The sequence below is a fragment of the Globicephala melas genome, chromosome 8 (assembly GCF_963455315.2).
Source record: "Globicephala melas chromosome 8, mGloMel1.2, whole genome shotgun sequence".
Lineage (NCBI taxonomy): Eukaryota > Metazoa > Chordata > Mammalia > Artiodactyla > Delphinidae > Globicephala > Globicephala melas.
In genome coordinates, this window is record NC_083321.1 from 36,230,545 (window position 1) to 36,249,375 (window position 18,831).

Below are 18,831 nucleotides of genomic sequence, written 5' to 3' on the forward strand. Positions count from 1 at the left end.
CACTGGGATTAGAGTGGATACCCGAGGCAAGCAGCAACTGGGATGTCTGGTGAGTGCCAGGGGGAAATTCTCAGGAAGGACACAACCGAAAAAGACAGAGTCCTGAGCAAGACCGTGCTTGTTCAGGACACAGAGCGAGCTGTCCAGGGACAGAAGCACTGAGGGAAACTCACCGGTCTCCACGCGGCCCTGCCCAATCTGTGCTCTGTACTTCAAGCCACCCAGAGTGAGCCAGTGGCTGCCGACCCACTCCCAAATCCTCGCCCTGCTTCGCCCAATCATCCTGCCCTCAGAAGGCTCTGTGTCTCTCTTGTCCATTGAATAAATAACTTGAAATTGGGGTGGGTGTGGGAATAGGAGATAGGGGTTGTTTCTATAAAGAACTCACACAAAAATTCTCCTATATTAAAAGAAATTTGTGCAGAGTGGGGCTAAGAAATTTTTTTATTCCAGATGTAATTTTTCCAATGTTAAAAAATGCATTTGCCTCGAGGCATGTATTAAGTGCTGCAGAGAAGGAATAAAATATTTATTCACAGGCAGAGACTGTGGATGCAAGGGTGTTTCCCCTTGGGCAATCCCTCCTTTTCTGCAGTTCTTTTAACACCAGATGCTGATGGCCAGGGTCTAAACTGACCCTGAGGGTAAAGTAATAGGGCCACGCAGCTTGGGGGACAGAGAAGAAGGAACCTAGGGGCTCCCTCAGCTTTGCTTCCACCCTTAGGCAGAATTTCTTTTTCTGAACTGGCAAGGGGGTTAGAGGGAGTGGGGTTGGAGGAAGGGAAGCCCCCCCCTCCCCTGTGTGGGTAACACACACCTCCAAGTTAGCCCCAGGCTGGGCAAGAGGATGCTGACAAAGGAACCAGAGTTTCCTCCAAGGACCAGTTGAGGGGCAGAAGGCATGAATGGGGTTCTTTCAGAAACAAGCCCGATTCCCTGCAAGCCTGTCAGTGCCCTGGGGTGTGATCCTACTGATTAGGTCAGGCTGAATTACTTCCTGTTGGAGAGTTCCTCTTTCCAACCTCTGAAGAAACTGACAATACAAACTACTAAAATCCAACTTTCACCCTCTGCGCTTTGGGAGCTAGCATGTGCTGATTGTGGGACAAAAGTGCCAGGAGCCCAGCTTTCAGAAAACCAAAGCCACGAGTTGCAGTCTGTACTCTACCACTTACTAGCTGTGCAACCCTGGACAAGTCACTTAATCTCTCTGGGCCTCAAATGACAATATTGACACAGCTTGCCCCATCACACAGGGTTGCTTTGCAGATCAAACCAGAGCAGAGATGTGAAAGCACAACTGTAAACAGTCACGTCCTTCACTGGTCTTGGTTACTGTATGACCACAGCAGCCTCAGAATCCTGTAGGAGATTCCCATGCAGCTCCGGTTTCATGCCTCAAAAGTTATGGTTTTTACCATGTGACCTTATAATTTATCATGCAAATTACATCATTTTTGAGAGTGGGAGGGAGACGTTCTTGATTACATTAGGAAAACAGGTGTAAGCCAGGGCTGACTTGGACAAGTCCAGATGCTCGTAAACCACTGTGTGCAATGCAGGGAGCACAGAAAGTTTCCCCAGATGTGGGAAAGTCCCCCAGTTTCTTTGGGTAGCTCAGTTTTAACCCTTCCGCTCTGCTTCCTTCTCCATCCTAAGGAAACCAAAGGAGAACACACCTGTGGCCTGTTCCGCTTCTGCTTCTAAATGTTCTGACAAGGACACCAGTGTCACAGAGTATGAGGCTGGCTGGGATGATTCAGTTTATAGATGGAGTTTTTGTAGGATTCAACCTCTGAGCCTCAGTGTTCTTCTTTAAGATGGGCATTTTCCTCACGGGCAGATGGAGGGTAAAGGGACACACCCCTGGGCCCTTAGCTGGACAGTGACAGGAGGCAGGACAGAATCAAGAGCTGGCGTGCAGGTGACGACCTGTTAAGGAACTCGGGAAAACAATTTCCCCTCAAAATTGAATTCCCTGAAGGGTGAAAACAGAGCTATAATCATGACAGATGAAATCTATGTAAGATTTTAGTGCCTTTTATAGAGCTACTACTAATTAGTATGTATCAAGAGAAGCTTTTTACATACACGATCCCATTTAATCCCTACAACCGGGAAAATGAGGCCTATTTTATCTCCCTTTTACTTAAGGGGAAACAGGCTCAGAAAGGTTTGCAACCTCTCCAAGGTAATAAATGCTGGAGCTGGGATCTGAATCGAGGGTTTCCAGCTCAAAGCCCAGGCTCCCAACATGGTGTAACCAGGCTACTTACATACCCATCATGGGTCGTGTATTGAAAAGCACACCAGATAATGTTTTATTTAAGTTAGCTCATGGCCATACAAGGATTCTTTATTCTCCTTCTAGAAGTATTCTTGTATTATGGGATGTGTCAAATATCCCAGAATACATTTTTTTAAAAACCATGCAAGAAAAACAAAGAAGGGAAGAACTAGCAATTCAGCATATCCAAGGGCTCAGGGGTTGCCCCCTGCACAAAGCAGGCATATCCACATCGGGACCCCCTTAACCTACCTGCCCATCCCAGGGCAGATGAATGGAGCTGGCTCTGTCATATTCTCTCCCTGCTGTGGATGTTCAGTCATTTATTGTTCGTAACTGTTCTACTATTCCTGAAAGCATCTTTTTATTTGTGACAGAGCGCGGTGCTCTCATAAATACACTTTTTCTTAGGAGAAAGCTTTTTTTTTTTTGAGGTAGGCGGACCTCTCACTGCTGTGGCCTCTCCCATTGCGGAGCACAGGCTCCGGATGCGCAGGCTCAGCGGCCATGGCTCACGGGCCCAGCTGCTCCACGGCATGTGGGATCTTCCCGGACCGGGGCACGAACCCGTGTCCCCTGCATCGGCAGGCGGACTCTCAACCACTGCGCCACCAGGGAAGCCCAAGAGGAAACATTTTTATTATATAGATCACTGATTGTTAGAGCCACAGAAGCCTTGGGTTTGAATCTCTCTAGTCCATCATTTATGGACTTCAAAGTTTTTCCAAGAGTCAACCTCTCTGAGCCGCAGTTTTCTTCTTTAAAATTGGCATATGTGTGCCACACCTTCCCCACAGGGATGCTATGAGAATTAACAGAGGATTAATGAGAAAATAAGGGCAACGCACCTAGGACATGGCCTGACTCTGTATTTCCCTTTTGGGTTCAGAAAATACCGTCACTGTGCCTGCAGCCCCCTCAGAACTCAGCACGGAGCTCTTCAACCACGAGATAACTAAGAAGCCCTTCTTCTTGCACATCCCCTCCAGGCCACAGTCACAGGTGTCAAAAAGAAAATCAACCATGATAATCTCATTTTACAGAAAACACAGTGGTCATCTTTTTAAAACAAACAAACAAACAAACCAGCTCTACTGAGATACAGTTTATATCCATAAAGTCAAGTGTGTGATGAGTTTTAGTAAGTTCAGTAAATTCTAGTTTTAGAATATTTCCATCACCCTAAAAAGTGCTCATCTGCAGGCAATTCCCAAACCCATCCCCCAGGCAACCTCTGATGTGCTGTTTCTATGGATTTGCCTATCCTGGGCATCTCCCCATAAACGACAATCATGTGATGTGCAGTCCTTTGCATCTGGCTTCTTCCGCGGGGCATCATGTTTTTAAGGTTCATCCAGGTGAGAGCGTTATCACTAGTTCATTTCTTTATATTGCTGGGTATGATCCCATTATATGGATAGACCACATTTTATCCATTCACTAGTTGGCGGACGTTTGGACGGTTTAATTTTCTTTTCAGAACACAGGACTCAAGCGTGGTGAATGCTCTGTTTGGGAACGAGCCACACAGTTTATGCCATGGGTGGTCCAAAATAGCTAGAATTGTGTTCTCTTCCTATTTCCAAATGGCATTTTTCTGTGTGCCACGAGGCCTGGTAAGCTGGCTCCACAGGCTGTCTAAAAACAAAATCCACCAGCCCACAAAAATGTTCCCCTCATGACATTTCCCGAGGCTTCGGAAAAAGAACATCATTCTGTTTCTGATCAACTATCCTCACCCTCCTGATTTGTACAGAAGGAAATAACTGTAGACCTAGAGAGATATGACTTGTTTCAGGAGACATGAGCTAGGCTGGTATCTAAACCAGCATGAGAACCCTGTTCTTCTTTCTCTCCTATGGCTGCACCCACGTAAACTGCAGAATAAACTACATGGGCCATAGTCCAATTTCCACTAGAATTCAGTATGGTGTGGATTCTGAACCTCCTTGTGTTCTGACTGATCTCCGTAACCACTGGCTGGCGCTAATCTGCATGGATGCTATAGGGGGGTGTTGGGCAAGAAGGGAGGATAATAGAGTTATTCTCTTTCAATATTGTTTAAAAGAAACCTCAGGCCTGCTTTAGTAAGGCGTAATCGTTGGGATAATCTAATACAAAGAAACCTGCTTTGTAGGAAAGGGATTGGGAGCCAAAGGGAAGGCTGCCTCAGACCACAGTCTCAGAATTCCTATTCAATCCCCTTAAGCCACGGTGTAAGGTCACCGGGCTGATTCCGGATTGTGGATTCTATGGCATTGCTCCTCCAGCTGGGCCGTCTACATCACCCACATTCAGCATGTAACTTTCCACCCCACTCTGGCAGCCCTTCTGTGTACTGCTCAGCAAAGCCCCTCAGCGACTCTGCCCACAGGGGAGGTGGATGAGGGGGTGGGAATAGAGCCAACAGGGCCCCCTGCCGGTGAAGGACAGAAATGGCCCCGCTCACCGCCAAACTCAGGTGACGTGGGTAGAGAGAGATGGAGACGATCTACGTGCTGCTTTTACCCTGTCCAGAAAAAGCTCCTGCTTTCTGGCTCAGGATGAAAGGAGGAGACAGCTCAGCCTCAGGTCTCTGGCCATCAGGGCAGCAAACCCAGGTCTGAACTAATCAAGTCGGCAACCGATTTCACTCCTAAAGCACGTACACCCTGTTAGAGTCACCTGGAAGCATCTTCCTGCCTCTGTTTCTCCAAACTGGAAGATGGATAAAAAGCTAGTCCTTTGTTCCCATATTACCTATGCCCCAACGTCTATCTAAATTTCCCTTCACCTTCCTTTTCCGATTGGTGAAAGCCTATTCAACTTGTAAAACCCAGAAGAAACATCACCGTCTCTGAGAAGCCCCTGCCTGCCCCAGGCAGAGCTGATCGTAGCCTTCTTTGGGCACCACTGGATCCTGTACATACCACCAGCACAGCTCTCTCACGAACTGGAATTTAAAGCTAGTTTTGTATGACTAATGTGACTCTCCGTGTACGCCGGTGCCTAGCACTGTGCCTGGCATATAGATGTGCCCGGCAAATGCGTGCTTAAACAAATAGGATATGTCTTCACCTCCAGACCTCCGCTTCCCCATTACAGGAGGATGGGCTCAGGGCCAGGGAGCGCAAACCCCAGGTGTTCTCAAAACTCCCAGAGATAAAGGCCATTCCTCTTCACAGGAACAGGTTTACAGATGGTTATGACAGGTGGAGTGAGGGGTTGAAGTGATCTGGAAAAGCACCCCGGGCAGGCTGAGGCCCAAGCTCACAGGACTCTGGCGAGTCTCCAGGAGCAAGCGGATGGGTCCGATCTTGGGGAACACGCAGGGGACAGGAAAAGCCCCAAACCAGCAGCGTCTCCACGGGGCTCACCTGGGCCTGCAGCCCCTGCTCGCAGGCATCAGCTGTCTGTGCCCTGGAACAAAGGCTCCCTGTGGCTCTCTCGCAGGCAGGCCAGGACAGGGCCTGAGCTGCTGAGATGCTTCAAGGACAGGTGCACACACCCTTCCGGGTTCCAAACCTGGCTTTAGTCCCTGGGAAAGGGTGGAGATGTGCCTATGAGGCTTTCCAACCGCTGATTTTTTTTTTTTTTAAATCAGAGGAGGAGCCTCAGGGCAATCAATCATCTTCAAAAGGAAAACAAAGAGCATTACAATTACATGATTTCTCTCGGGTGTCCGCGGTCGGGAAACCGGCAGTCCGGGCTCCTGGGCCGAGGTTCACGATGTCGGAGAAGGAAACGAGGCAGAGCAGAGGCTCCCCGGAGGCCAGCGGAGTGACTGTCAGCAACATACAGGAACTGATACGGCGCAAAGAGGAGATCGAGGTGCAAATCAAAGCCAATTATGACGTGCTGGAGAGCCAAAAAGGCATCGGGATGAACGAGCCACTGGTGGACTGCGAGGGCTACCCCCGGGCAGACGTGGACCTGTACCAAGTCCGAACCGCAACGCACAACATCGTCTGCTTGCAGAACGATCACAAGGCGGTGACGAAGCAGGTGGAGGAGGCCCTGCACCAGCTGCATGCTCGCGACAAGGAGAAGCAGGCCCGGGACCTGGCCGAGGCCCGCAGGGAGGCCATGAGCCACGGCCTGGGCCAGAGCCAGGACCTCAGCCCTGCTCAGCCTTCGCCATAGCGAACAGCATCAGCCCCGGCTCCCCTGCCAGCATCGCAGGTCTGCAAGGTGGATGACGAGATAGTGGAATTTGGCTCTGTGAACACCCAAACCTTCAAGTCCCTGCAGCACATTGGCAGTGTGGTCCACCACAGTGAGGGGAAGGCCCTGAACGCGACAGCGAACCGCAGAGGGGAGAAATACCAGCTTAGACTCGTGCCAACACGCTGGGCGGGAAAAGGACTGCTGGGCTGCAACATTATTCCTTTGCAAAGATGATTGTCCCTGGGGAACAGAAACAGGCAAGCATATTCCCTTGCCCCAGACTTGGGTCTAGTGGGCATTTCCTCCTCCTCTTCTCTTCCTGAAGCTCAAGGATCTGGAAGAGGCTGGGGGCCTGAACTTCTAGGTGGCGGAAACGCTGTGGCCTCCCAGTGTGATCTCTTGGGATTAACACGTTGTTAAAAACTTGATCTGTGTGTAGCATCTTTTGCAAATTAGGCCACGGCCCTACATGGGAATCCTGTGGATGTGAGCAAGTGGGCGGGAGTTATTCTGGTAGGTGCTGATGCGACTTTATTCTTCTAGAAATGTTGTTTTTTTTCCCCCAAGTAAACAGTTTTACAGTGTTAAAAAAAATACATGATTTCTTTAAACACTATAATGATTTTCTAGTAGTTATGGGGGTGGTTAGAAGTGTAGATAGTGGTGAGCAGTATAAAACACCAGGACTTGAATCAGCAGATGTGAGTAGCTTGATCACGGCTGACTCTGTGGGCCTCCCTTTTGCCACATGGAACAATCTCTTTGGGCCATAGTCTCCTCATCTGTAAGATGGGGTAATACGAATACTGATCTCGGAAGGTTGCTGTGGGGGATTAAATAGGATATAAACTAAAATGTGTACAACACTTAGCCCAGTGACTGTACCTGGCGGGTCCTCAATACATGATTTCCACTCCTATAACTTAACAGTATGTCAAATGGAGGTACTTCCTGTAGCCCTAAAATTGTGAATAAGGCCCATTTGAGGAAAACAGGCTCCAAGTACCCTTGCTTTGTAAGTTCAAGGAACTGACAGAAGTTGGGACCAGTCACCCTCCCACGAGACAGCACTAGTCCAGAATTAGTCTTACAACCAAAGACCATCACCACCAGCCTCTACCCACCGCACCCAAAGTCAATATAAGAAGATCCAGATGAGAGAATGTCACTGAGGTTGGGCGTGGGTGGTCACGACTGATGATCACAGAGACAGGATATCTCCTCCCCTCACCAAGGAACAAGACAGTGGGGTTCTTGCACTCCTTGAACTCGAGGGAGTAGAGGCTTCAAGAGAATAACTCCAGGTGGTGGTGGTGGTGTTCTAGTGCCCAGCTGGGACACCTGCTTAGCAGGGACCTGGCAGATCTGCCTGTTTGCCACCTAAGCTGGGGAGAAAGAGCTGGAGAGAGATTGTATGGCGGGGACTTCCAGGTGACAGGAGGCCTGTTCCATCACTACAAGTGGAAGACAGAGCCCACACATTCCTGCTGCTCTATGGTGGGTGACGCAGGGACTGTGAGACCGAGGCCTACGGCCTTACCAGGACCACCCTAGTGTGGGGACGAAGAGGCGCCTGAATCAGGGGGATGGAATGTGACTGCTACCAGCTGGGGGTGAGCTAGAAGAGCGGTCAAATCTCACAAGAGACTACTGAGGCCCTGGGAGCAGCATGGGAGTGAGTGCTGGTCAGCAGGGCATGCAGAGACCCCCAGTGGGGACAGTGGCAATGATGGCCCACCAAGAGGAGGGCAGCAACTTCACCCCCAGCAGAACTCTGCTGCCTCTGCTGCTGCCCCAATCCTGGAGGCTCAGGCACAAGAACGAGGGAAGGGAAAGGAGGTCAAGTCATCACACCCCCCAGACCCCCTCAACCTTCCAAAGCCACCTGCACTGGGGGGCACCGGGGAAAAGAGCTTTGAGTCTGAGACTGAAGTTTAAAAATGAACAAGACTGAGTCTTAAGTACTGACATAATCTGTTCTAATAACTGCACAAGACTGAAGGGAATGGGTTCTGGCCCGGGTATCATTAAATGAGTCTCAACCAAGCAGGAAAGATGGGGGTCAACATAGCACAGGTGGGGGCAGTTACTGAAAAACTTACTTCATGGTTATACCCCAGTGACTGATTCCTCAACACACTGGTTCCAGTCTGCTCTTCTCTGCTCAGACTCACAAGGGCCACATCCCACCACCGACCAGGGGGCTGGGGCTGAGTCTGTCTGCACCATATGCCTTCATGGGCTGCCCAGCATCTTCCGAGACAGTGTTCCAGCCAACAAAGGTTCTAGGTCTTTTTTGATTTCTTTCACCCGTACATGGCACGCCCACATTTTATCCATCTGCCTTCCCCAAAGACACCATGAACAGGAGCTCCGAAATCACAGACCTGGGTTCCAATCCTGGCCCTGCCACTCACTCACTGCGGGCTTCATAACTTCTTCCAGGGAAAATTTCCTCATCTGTAAACTCAGCATATTATAAATTCCAACGTCAGTTGTGAGAGCTGGAGCTGATGCAGATAAAAGCCTTCAAAGCACAGTTGGTACTTATTCATTCAACAAATATTTGTTGAGTAGATTCTCTACGCCTTAAGGTATAGAGAAGATGGGGCAGGGGAGAGACAGGACAGGCAGAAGGCAGGACAATGGGTAGACAGATGGCAGGGTGGCCAGGGTCACCTCCAGGCCACATGAGATGAAGCTGGCCTGCAGAGTCTGCATCCCCTGGAGCCCTTTCTGCTAAGCGTGACTTGTAGGAGAGAAGCCCCTGCTGATGCTCTGCTGCGGGTGGGGTGCACAGGCCCGGGATCCAAGCATGCCCAGGACCTAGGAGGAAGGTGTGCCTGCCACTTCCACCAGCACGAGAACTCTCTACCAGGAGGAAGCAATGTGCTCCTTGGAATAGAAATTTGCGTCTCCCTACCTCTCCGCGGAAACACCAACACCAACCCCTCACGCCCCAGCGATGCGCATGCCACCTGCCATTCAGCCTAGATCTCATCCCCCGGAGGAGGAGGGCCCATCGCCCAGAGCAAAGGAATCCTCCACGGACCCTTCCCTCAGAGCTGAGATTAAGGCTGACCACCGAAAGCTGCCTCAGAGACCTCTGGAAGCAGTGGGACCATGTCTGACCCGGGGCAGCCCCAGCCTGTTAGAGGTCCCACTTGGGGAATTCCGTGCAGAGACACGAGACACCAATAGCGGCCGCCCACTCATAACACTGGAAGAGACTACAGTCCAGAAACACAGCCAGGAAAACCAAGCTTTCACCACACAGCAGAGCAAAGGCAAGGAACAGTCCCCAAAAGGATCACGCTTGCAAACCTACGCTACACTGGGCTGCGTCCTTCCGCACCGCTCCCCGCCTCCCCAACCCTAACTACCAGAGTCAATGCTAACCAGCAACCCTGCAAAATGCGACCAGGATAGGGAAAGGGCCTCATCTGAGGCCCATGCTGCTCTACCTGTTCTGGGAAAACTGGAGGAGGTGCAGCCTAATGAGTTTGGGAGGATGCTGGGGCCTACGGCCGCTCGGGAGCTAGCAGCTGCTTGTATTTACAAAGAGGAGAGAGACAGAGCAAGTTTCCAGAGTGAGCTGTTGCCCGAGGAAGCTGAGAATTCAGACCGGCCATCTCCAGACCAACACCTAATGAACAGCGAACCACCAGCCGACGCTAATGTGCTAATTAGCCACGAAATTGGAGTTAATGAAAAACTAATCACGATGTCAAGATGGAGCACCTCATTAATAAATCACATGCTTTTTTTTTGGGCGGGGGGAGCTAGGAAAAGTGCCGCTTCTTCTCATAAAATTAAGAGAAGGATTAGGCATTTTTCCCTGGGAACTTGCACAGTTTAAATATGCTCCGTGGTTAAGTGTTCTCTCTCCCACAGATAAGGCTTGGCTTGATAATTAACTAAACTGCCGGTCGCGTGAATAAAGTCGGTGCTGTTTGATGAAGCCCTTCTCAAAGAGAAGCAGCTCCGTCTTCACTGCTCCCTCCGTGTCTTGCCGACAAGGCTGGCACAGCTGGGTCGGCACTCTCAGAGATCCCTTAGGTTGTCAAAAGGTTGGCATCGTCAAGTGCAGACAAGCATCGAGTGGCCTCAAAACCCGCAAGAGACAAAACCGGAGAAGCCCACCAGCACCCCTTGGCTTAACTCTAAAAACGTCATCAATAGGTAACAGGTGGGCATTTCAAACGATAAACGGCAGCTTTATGACAAGTGCTCAGACTCACCTTCTGCAGACAGCCCCTGGATGTTTATTCCCTTAGCCGCCAGGAAATTCAAGCAGGCATCTATGTTTTCAATCTGGGGGGGGGAAAAAAAACCAATATACACTCAATAAATGTTCAGTCTTCTCCAGAGCCATCTCTTATTAGGAACAAAAGTCTATGTCAGCGAGAGGGTTCATTGTGCGTTTGCTAAGGTTCTCAAAGAGGAAAAAATGACATGAAAACACCGGATGGATAGATGGAGGCAGGTCAGTACTCTCCTTTGTCTGTACTTGCACAGGAAAAGGCTACCTAATATGCCAACCACACGCAGCGTCAGAAGTCAAGGCCTTGGATTGCTCACGGCTGCCAAAAATAACCAGGGGGGAATTGGAGCTCTCGTGTTGGTCACTGTCGCCAGTGCTATCCTCAACACTTGAGCAGCTGCCAGAAACACAGAGGTGGGGACAAGGTTAGGAGACCCTTCCACCTACCAGCAGCTGGGAGAGACTTCCCAGCCCCCGAGGAGGTGGGCAGTTAAGCATAAAAAGAGTGAATGGGCGTCTCAGCAGGAATCTGGGTAGTGTTTACTCACAAAATTCTCAGGATGGCAGGCATCGCAGAGGACGGGGAGAGCTGCAAACTCACCGAACCTCTCTGTCCTCTGTGTTTTCTGTGGCAGAAGGGACCCGACCCCACCAGGGTCTGGGAGGCCTCCCAGGCTTTCCAGGGCTGATGCCACGGCCAAGGGCAAGCTCACGTCCAGCCCTCAGGAAGGAGCAGTTAGATCATTCCCAAAGGTCTGATTTGCCTTCAGTTGTCAGGGCTAATTATTTTTTGGTCTACAGGAAACTGTTCGGGCTCGATTCATGTCAACGGTGACCAAAAATAAGAGAAACTGCCTTGGACTTGGCACAGGGAACTCTGGATTTCACACGGCTTGCATTTCACAGCGGAGATCTTCCTCACCTCCGCAACCCCTCAGCCCCCGCCCGACTTCCCAGGCTCCAGCCACATGCTTATGAACTCCAACCAGTATTTGACCCATGGGGTTTGTTGTGAACTCATAAATGACTCTCTTTCACAGCGTACGTGTGACCCTTCTCCCTCCCCTCCCCCAAGCAATATCCTGATGGTTCCTTCAGAGCCACAGAGTGAAGTGTCTCCGTTTTACGAGCTCTCATTTGAGTACAGTCTGGCTCCAAGGCAGTCTTCCTGAAGTTCATGTCCACCCTCCCCTGATGTCTGGCATTCTCCTTCTCTGCTCCCGGTCTTCACAGCTTCCAAACACGTTAAATTAAGCTCAGGGACACCTGAATAAAACTGCATCCATTCTAAAAGAATCCGCTCAACCCTGAGCTTGAGGTCACTCCATCCTCACAGTTTTTAGCTCAGGTTCCCAATCTCTTTCCCAGCTAACAGCTCACCTTCCAGGGTCTTCATCTGGGAGGCATTTTTTCATCTCTAAGAAAAGGGGTAGAATGCAATTTCCTACCAACAAAATAAAGGCCGATGCTACACGTTATGCCTGCCACCATCGCAGAAAATTGTTTCTTACAGAGAGGGAGGAAAAATGAGATGGCTTTAAACTCTCCTTTCTTCTTTCCGGCGCAGGATGACTGACAGTGACAACCAAGTGCTACCACCTTGGAGGGAAGGGGGGCGAGGGGGAGGACGAAGAAGGAAGAGAATGGCTGGGAAGACCCTGTGCAATGTGTTTTGGAGCAATCGGCTTCCACGTAGAAGTGTAATAAACATCATCTCTCTAAATGTTATTGCACTCTATTACAAAACCCTGCTTTTGAGAAAATACCAATCCTTATTTCATGATATCGTATACAGTGGTAATAGACCAAAACCATTCAAAAGGATTTGTGGCCTCTACACAAAGGCACTAGTATTGAAATCACAGTAAACTTACAAAATTCCTCTTCTACCGCTTGTCTCTTCTTATAATCCTATCCTACTTTTTTTTTTTTTTTTGGTGTGTATGTGTTTTTATTGTTTATTTTTTTAAAATTTATTTTATTGAAGTATAACCGATTTACAATATTGTGCTAATTTCTCTGTACAGCAAAGTGATTCAGTTATATGTACATTCTTTTCCATTATGGTTTATCACAGCATACTGAATACAGTACCCTGAGCTATACAGGACCCTACCCTACTTCTTCTAATATAATATCTTACACGTGGCTCTGAAGGGAGGCTTTGGCAATTATGACCCCATAGCAAATGAGAAGAGAAATCTGACCACCCCTGAATCTGTTAATGCAAAATCAAAAATAGTGCACTTGGTATTGATATTTATCCTGGGAAGTGTCATGCAGGTGGGCTGACATGGGTAGGTTTAGTTTTTCAGCAACAGTGTGGCAGTGTGACACTAAATACAAAAAAAGGGACACCTGCCAACATATGCAAGAAAAGCACTGCTCTACTAACACTGCAATTCTATAGAATTTTCCCTCCAAGGAGCATGAAGTACGTTTCCTTGTCACATCTATGGAGCATTTGATGTATGTAGCACCATTTAAAGTCCATGGTAGGACTTCCCTGGTAGAGCAGCGGTTAAGAATCCGCCTGCCAATGCAGGGGACACGGGTTCGATCCCTGGTCTGGGAAGATCCCACGTGCTGCAGAGCAACTAAGCCTGTGTGCCACAACTACTGAGCCTGCACTCTAGAGACCATGCTCCACAACTACTGAGCCCGTGTGCCACAACTACTGAGCCTGCGCTCTAGAGAGCCCACGCGCCACGACTACTGAGCCCGTGTGCCACAACTACTGAGCCTGTGCTCTAGAGTCCACGCGCCACAACTACTGAGCCTGCGAGCCACAACTACTGAAGCCTGCACGCCTAGAGCCTGTGCTCCACAACAAAAGAATCCACTGCAATGAGAAGCCCACGCACCGCAACGAAGAGTAGCCCCGGCTCGACGCAACTAGAGAAAGCCCGCGGGCAGCAATGAAGACCCAACGCAGCCAAAAATAAATAAATAAATAAAAAATAATAAATTAAAAAAAATAAAGTCCACGGCAATTTCTTCTTGCAAGGCTACCCTTGGTACATTTCAATTCACCCATGGGGCTTTCTTTTTAAATGTTAAATTCTGTTAAGGGGAGAAATAATTATAAACAGGTTACCTAGAATATTTCCTCTCTTGTTGATTTTTGTTACAGTCCTATCATTCTGTCAACCAATTTCATAATTTTGATCAATAGTTCTTTGCTGAGTAAGGGAGACTGGGAAAGGAAGAAGATTTTGCCCCCCAGGGGGCATGTGGCCACATTCTGGGTTGTCACAACACTGAGGGAAACTGACATCTAGTGAGCAGAGGCCAAGGATGCTGCTTAACACCCTGCAAGGCACACATCAGTTCCCTCCCAACAAAGAACTATCCAACCCCAAACGTCAGCAGTGCCAAGGGTGAGCAACCTGAGGGGTATGATTCTTTCAATCACTCAGTCAACATCATTGTGCGGATGTCTGTTCTGTGCCAGGCACTGTGCTCGATTCTTTTGACAGTGTTGGTCGAGTCTTCCCCCAAGTCCAGGAGCCCACATTTACATAATCCTTCTCTTTAGGGTCCACAGAGCCCCTCGACATACACCCCCTGACTCCCGTCCATTTCCAGGAGAATCAGAGCAGATAAACAAGGGAAGCACTAGGATCTCCCTACATTAGGTGAAGGAGGAGACCTAAGGGCACTAGGAATGCTTTCTCCTAACGAGGAGATGAAACGGGGGACGCTATCCAGATGGCCAGATTGCACTCCCAGAAAATGTAAAACCTGAAAATAAGGGCTTGGGTCGTCATTTAAAAGACGATTCATAAGCCCATCAAGAGCCTTGAATTTTTTCCCCTCTACCATGAATTCTCAGCTCACAGAGGAGTTCAAAAAACATTCCTCAAGTTTCAAATCCACTGTTTAATAATGTTCCATTAAGGCTAAAAATCACTCCCGACAAGGCGGCCGAGACCCACGCTCTTTTCATCTGCACCCCAGGAAGGGCACGGGGCTGGGAAGCAGCATAGGGTCAGATGTGGATTCCAACCTCCCGCTTCACTTGGAATGAGATCAGAAGAGGAGAATGTTTCTTTGATCCACGCTCTCTTGTGATTCAAATTCACCTTAAGGTTTTCTTATAAATACTGTTCAGGTAAACAATCCATCCTCCAGTACGACTGAGGTTGCAAACTCCCACCACGTCCCTGGAGGGGACAGGACGGTGGCAGGACCCTGGGGCACTCAGCACAGCACAGCGAGGCCCTAGAGCCCATCTTTAACGAGGCTCATGGCTCATATGGGATCCAGACATGCAGTGCAAGATGAGGATAGGATCCTGTTAAAGTTGAGAGGCAGAGTGAAGGAAAAGACTCTTCACCAGCAAAGTATGTAAATACAACGAAAGTTGTTCATTAACACATAGCGGCCAATATAAACTACTTTCCAAAATTAGCTGAAAAAAAAATCTGTGCGAAGTCTGACATTCCAGTGTTGCTGATGGGTGGGGAGGGGCCCTGGGTGAGAAGGCTGTTGTAGTTGTTGCCATAGAAATGGGTCCAAGGACTCTGGAATCAAGCTCCTGGAGTTTACTAGCTGGGGTAGAGGCAGGAAGCTGAGAAGGGGGACCAGAACACCAGAGACCCTGGAAGCAGAAAGGAGCTGGATGGAGGAGTGGGCGGAGTAAGGGGACAAACCAAGACCAAGATGTACTTCTCAGAGTTTCCCTTTGTTCGGGGCCATATGTGGCCTCAACCCTGTGTGGTCCATGAACATCCAAGAGAGACAGGCTGCAATTAAGCCTTTCTCCCACTCTCAGCCAGGCTCTCCATTCCAAAGTGGAATAGCTTCTCAACAGTCTCTAAACTTTAGACCTGCAGGGCAACTTCCATGGACCATGTATGTTGTAGCCTATGTCTCCCACATCCAGAAATACATCCCCAAACAGGCCAGGCACAGAGCAAGGAAAATCAAAACAAATGGCAAACAACTGGAAAGAGAAGGGAGGGCGGATCGGAGGCAAATGGAAAACTTCACGTTTCAATCATGATTAAGGCTGGACTGGGTCTCATGATAACATAAAATATGCAAACCTCAGAAGCACTGCTGTATATCTCCTCGGTAGCTTAGAGACTGATCAAATACCATCTGTTGTGGCAGTTGTCATGGTAGCATTTTTCTCTGAATACCAGTGTAGCTGAGTGCAAAGCGCATGAAAATGATTAATGCAGACGAAGACCATCTCTACCGGCACTGTCGCAGCCCAGGGGAAGATGGGGCTCTGGGCATAATGAGTAAATGGGGTGCTAGTGTTTATGAGTTCAGAGTTTGTCACCGCACCCCTTGAAGGTCTCCTTCCTGAGAAGATGAAATTGGAAGGGAGACAAACAGAGGCTGCATTAAAGTCAGGCATGGTCACAGCCATTTTTTAAAAATCATGAAACGCCTAGAGCTTAAGTAGTGGGAGACCTAGACCCCAGACAAGGCTGAGCGAGAACGTGCAAGTTCTAGGGACAGTAAAAGCACAGGGTAGCTTCTTCTTGAGCCTCTTATCAACACAAACAACTTCCTCCCAGAAGTGTGTGTGATCTTCACACCTGATATTGCTACCTGTCAACAAAAGCAATTATCATTCATTCATTCATTTATCCATTTCTTCATCCATATTCACGGAGCACCTTCTGGGTGTTAGGAAATGTGTTGGTACTGGGTATACAGTGGTGAATAAAAGAGACATAATCCCTGACCTCTAGAACCTACAGTCTAATGTAGGGGAACTGGCACTAGATAACCAGGACACCAATAGCATCCGTCATGTACTAAAGGACAGGATCTAGCCTGGGGGGATGGGGAGTCAGGTAAGAATTTAAGGAAGAGATAGCAAGTTGGTCCACAGAGACAGGGCTTTTTGTCTGTTCCGTTCACTGGTGTAGCTCCAAGCACCTAGAAGAGCATGGGGAGCATGGTAGGTGATCGAAAACGTTTGTCGACTGAAGGGAAATTTGAGCTGAGACGTAAGAGTGAGCTGGGCACCGAGAGTGGGGAGGAGAAGAACATCCCCATCGCAGGGGACCTCAGGCTGGAAAGCTTTCATGCAGGATGCAGCCCAGCATATTCTGAGAACCAAAAGAGCTGGAATGACTGGAGGCCAGTGAGCAAAGGAGAAAAGCAATGAGAGAGGACACACAGCAAAAGCAGAGTGCTGGGCCATATTCAGGAGCTGATGTGGAAAAGGAGAGAAGGGAGAGGTCCTTCCTGTTCTTAAGGAAGCCTTGACACTCCGTAACCATGGCAACAGGAGCCAGGCCAAGCCCTCTGGTCTGAAAGCTGCAGGATGGGCTATGTTGTGTTAGGGATGGATCAAGTAGTGCCTTCAAGGTGGGGCTCCAGTCACATCCAGGCTGGGCACCGAGACAGGGAGGGATGGGAAGGGTAGGGCAGCATCTGTGGTCACATGTACTAGGAAGTCTGTTTCCTATCTAACAAGCCTCCATGCTCTCCTGACACTCCTTCCCCTGACACTTTCCAAAAATAAAAATAGAATAGAAGAAAAAAATAAAAACAAGAAATCCAACCATGAAACGAAGCCAAAATGTCCTTTGGGGAACTGCCCTCCGAAATGCCCGTCTCACCAGTGTTGCCTTTTCGCTCTGCATTCCTAGGGACCACGACCTGATGCATGATTTTCCAGCTTCACTTTTTTCTCTGCCTATGTCAGTGTTGGGGTCCAGCAGCATCATATGGTCACTTACATGGTCATGGGTCACAGTATGGTCCGGGAGATGCACATCACCACAGGACAGAGCAGGCAGGGCCCAGACACTGTAGTTTTAATTTTAGAAGGGGACCCCAGAAAAAGGGGAATGTACGCTGGTGCTTCAAATCCGCCCAGGTGGGGAAGCATTCAGGAACATCTCTCCTTGTAAGCCCCACATGCTGCTGCTTACTTGACAGACACAGAAAGCCATCTTTGGCCGGTAGTACAAGGGGCTCCGTACCTTCTGTCCAAGCTCTGGCCATTCAAGCATCAAAGATTTCAGCAAGTCATCTCTAGCTCTCTTGGTGGCTTTGAAACAGAAAGCTTGAGAACGGGGGACTCGGGGGCCGGATGGAGCCTGAGTCCCTCTGTCAGACTGTTTCCCGTGCTGCTTTAATGCCTTGCCCAACTCCTTCCTTTAATTTGGCAATGTTATCCTCCTTATCTTTTAGGATATTTATAACTTAGGCTTTCCAAGATGTTGTCAAGAATTCCTTTTTAAAAAAATTTTATAGGAGTCTCTCTGCTGTTACAGCAAATGGGTAAGTCCATATGGATACAAAAAAAGTCTCTCTAGAGGAGAAAAAAAATGGAAAACAAGAATCTCAAATTCCTCCAGTGACTATCTCCTTCCACCTTGCTTCCTACTGCCTAGAATGTTTCATTTCCCTATTATTTCCTGACTTCTTGATTTTTCCCTTGAAACAAAGAGAGAGACCTGGAAGGGGAGCTGTGGCTAACTTCTCAAAGCCAGTCCTCACTCTGGAGGCTCCCAGAATAGAGGCCTACAGTTGAACTCTGCAGAGTACCTGCTTTTGGATACAGCAGTCCTTCTGAGGGTGAAAACTCCTCAGGGGAACAGCATCATCGGAAAGGCCCAAAGGATGCCTCTGTGCGTGTTCGTTCAGCACGGCATTCTGCACGTCATTTCTCCTCCTACAATTTCAGAGTAATGATCCCAAACGTCCTAGCACTCCCAAAAGGGATTATTCCAAGTGGAGGCCTCCATTAGGAGCTGACACAGATGCTAAAAGGGGAGTGATCAGGGCTAAACAGTGATATTTACAGGATAACAAAGGCTTTGGGGTCAGACAGATCTGGGTTCAAATCCTGATTCTGCCATTTACTGAATTATGATCATCAGCAATTTAACCTGATTAGTGACCTCATCTGTAAAATGGGCGTTATAACACCTACCACTCACGGTGGTGGTGGTTATCGTATGAGAGGATATGTGTATGGTACTTAGTAGGTGCCCAATAACTGGCAGTTTTTGTTACTGTGTTGTCAATTCTGATATGAATGTCCCTGGTCAATAGTGCTCAGGCCACGACGTGCTCAAAGCTGTGTCTGGGGTCGGCCTCTGGCAAAACAGAGAATTAAACGAGCTTATCTGGTCTGCCTTCCATTGCCCCTCCT

General features: G+C 48.8%; 1 protein-coding gene and 1 pseudogene across 11 annotated transcripts in view; one reads left to right on the plus strand and one right to left on the minus strand.

The window, feature by feature from the left end:
* Positions 1-18,831, minus strand: part of NAV2 (neuron navigator 2) — a 766,131-nt gene that overhangs the window by 232,757 nt on the left and 514,543 nt on the right. For all 11 annotated transcript variants that reach the window (XR_009564890.1, XM_060303433.1, XM_060303429.1 and 8 more), the window contains exon 4: positions 10,675-10,747. Coding sequence is in view for 10 of the 11 variants with exons in the window: in XM_060303433.1 (XP_060159416.1) it covers positions 10,675-10,747 (73 nt within the window). In the remaining variant the exon portion in view is untranslated. The remainder of the gene's footprint in view (positions 1-10,674; positions 10,748-18,831) is intronic.
* On the plus strand, positions 5,841-7,244 carry LOC115857648 (26S proteasome non-ATPase regulatory subunit 9 pseudogene; annotated as a pseudogene).